Raw genomic sequence first — 2,943 nt, 5'->3', positions numbered from 1 at the left:
ACAGACAGACAGAGAGACAGACAGACAGTCAGAGAGAGAGACAGACAGACAGACAGACAGACAGACAGACAGACAGTCAGTCAAACAGACAGACAGATAGACAGTCAGACAGACAGACAGACAGACAGTCAGTCAGTCAGTCAGAGAGACAGACAGACAGTCAGAGAGACAGTCAGTCAGTCAGAGAGACAGACAGACAGACAGAGTCAGTCAGTCAGTCAGACAGACAGACAGACAGACAGACAGACGGATAGATAGATAGATAGATAGATAGATAGATAGATAGATGGATTATTTTCTCATATATTCTCATATATCTCTTATATATAATGTGTTTCTTCTTTCTCTTCTCACTTTGTTTCAGGTCCGAAAGCATGTTAACGACCTGTATGAGGATTTGCGAGATGGACATAACCTGATCTCCCTGCTGGAGGTGCTCTCTGGTGACACACTGGTGAGTATCGCTCTGATTGAGCTGCTCAATGATCACTTCTTATCGTCTGCCAGCTGTTTGTGTCTGAAACTGAGAAGTGTGTTAAATGTTTAAGCAGTCTTGAAGTGGAATACTTGAACATGTGTGCTGTCACTCGCTGTAACATCACAGTGTTTTTGAAGGGGGCCATCCACACCAGTCCACATCTCTATCTCTCTGTGTGTGTGTTACTAATCCAGCAGCCACTCACACTGATCGGCTTTGCTAAAAGTGATTTAACCAGTACCTGCACATTCATGCTTTACAGCAGCTAAAACACCTGTGCTAATAGTGTAATCTGTGAAAATGCATTTGTTTATTTACACACTAGTGTACGGTGAACTTAATGCACACTATTATAGGAGTTTTGCATTATGCAAATATTTATAATTATAGTATAGTTGTGTACTGTGTTATGATGCATTGGCTGTGAGCTGTGGAGGAATTCTCATTTAGTATCAGAGGTGCTGTAGTTCCCACACTCATGCCAGCAGATTACAGTATTCAACTCACATTTTAGAAGTCACTGAGAATTTGGTGAATCTGTGTTCTAATTTATATAAAAATGACTTCATTAATAAGGCTCTGAAAAAGAAGTGCGCTTTAGCATACTTTAGTGTGAACTCAGTGTAGTGTTTTCTGACACTTAGTTGCATGATCAATTTAGTTAAATGAAAATGTGTTATAGTTTATGCAATTTATTTTAAAACTTTATTAAAAAGTAGATTTTTACATAATCAGGTCATAATCATGTTAATTGTCTTTTAAATATGGTTAAATGTACTGCTGAATGTACAGTACTGACAAGCATTTAGGTTAAGCTAAAATACACTTTAATTGCATTTCTATTGACAATTGTTTATCATGCATTTGAATATTTATAATTACATATTTGTAATAAAGTCACAATTCGGTACATAAAAAAAAAACTTTAAAGAGGTCATGAACTTAGAAACCAAAATTCCCTTGATCTTTTGACATATGAAGGGGTCATTGTACTATAAAAACATCCTGTAAGTTTCAGAACTCAAAACTTTTTCGTTAGTCTGAAAACAGCTCATATTGAAAGGTAGTCTGCCAAAACGACAGCTTGCGGAATGTGCCACTTTATAACATAATAGTGTGGATAAGCACCGCCTCCGCAGAGGATCATCAACACCTGTTTCTACATCACTGCCTGTTTAGCCCCCCCAACGATTCTACATCACTGCCTGTTTAGCCCCGCCCACCGATTCTACATCACTGCCTGTTTAGCCCCGCCCACCGATTCTACATCACTGCCTGTTTAGCCCCGCCCACCGATTCTACATCACTGCCTGTTTAGCCCCGCCCACCGATTCTACATCACTGCCTGTTTAGCCCCGCCCACCGATTCTACATCACTGCCTGTTTAGCCCCGCCCACCGATTCTACATCACTGCCTGTTTAGCCCCGCCCACCGATTCTACATCACTGCCTGTTTAGCCCCGCCCACCGATTCTACATCACTGCCTGTTTAGCCCCGCCCACCGATTCTACATCACTGCCTGTTTAGCCCCGCCCACCGATTCTACATCACTGCCTGTTTAGCCCCGCCCACCGATTCTACATCACTGCCTGTTTAGCCCCGCCCACCGATTCTACATCACTGCCTGTTTAGCCCCGCCCACCGATTCTACATCACTGCCTGTTTAGCCCCGCCCACCGATTCTACATCACTGCCTGTTTAGCCCCGCCCACCGATTCTACATCACTGCCTGTTTAGCCCCGCCCACCGATTCTACATCACTGCCTGTTTAGCCCCGCCCACCGATTCTACATCACTGCCTGTTTAGCCCCGCCCACCGATTCTACATCACTGCCTGTTTAGCCCCGCCCACCGATTCTACATCACTGCCTGTTTAGCCCCGCCCACCGATTCTACATCACTGCCTGTTTAGCCCCGCCCACCGATTCTACATCACTGCCTGTTTAGCCCCGCCCACCGATTCTACATCACTGCCTGTTTAGCCCCGCCCACCGATTCTACATCACTGCCTGTTTAGCCCCGCCCACCGATTCTACATCACTGCCTGTTTAGCCCCGCCCACCGATTCTACATCACTGCCTGTTTAGCCCCGCCCACCGATTCTACATCACTGCCTGTTTAGCCCCGCCCACCGATTCTACATCACTGCCTGTTTAGCCCCGCCCACCGATTCTACATCACTGCCTGTTTAGCCCCGCCCACCGATTCTACATCACTGCCTGTTTAGCCCCGCCCACCGATTCTACATCACTGCCTGTTTAGCCCCGCCCACCGATTCTACATCACTGCCTGTTTAGCCCCGCCCACCGATTCTACATCACTGCCTGTTTAGCCCCGCCCACCGATTCTACATCACTGCCTGTTTAGCCCCGCCCACCGATTCTACATCACTGCCTGTTTAGCCCCGCCCACCGATTCTACATCACTGCCTGTTTAGCCCCGACCACCGATTCTACATGACTGG

At 46.0% G+C, this 2,943-nt stretch overlaps 1 protein-coding gene across 1 annotated transcript in view; it reads left to right on the top strand.

Moving 5' to 3' along the window:
- LOC107565059 (plectin-like) overlaps positions 1-2,943 on the top strand; it is a 69,426-nt gene that overhangs the window by 48,148 nt on the left and 18,335 nt on the right. Inside the window, exon 3 of the mRNA XM_016250242.1 lies at positions 365-454. Coding sequence (XP_016105728.1) covers positions 365-454 — 90 coding nt within the window. The remainder of the gene's footprint in view (positions 1-364; positions 455-2,943) is intronic.

The sequence above is a fragment of the Sinocyclocheilus grahami genome, unplaced genomic scaffold (assembly GCF_001515645.1).
Source record: "Sinocyclocheilus grahami isolate Dianchi unplaced genomic scaffold, SAMN03320097.WGS_v1.1 scaffold978.1, whole genome shotgun sequence".
Classification (NCBI taxonomy): domain Eukaryota; kingdom Metazoa; phylum Chordata; class Actinopteri; order Cypriniformes; family Cyprinidae; genus Sinocyclocheilus; species Sinocyclocheilus grahami.
This window is presented reverse-complemented; position numbering and strand designations above follow the sequence as displayed.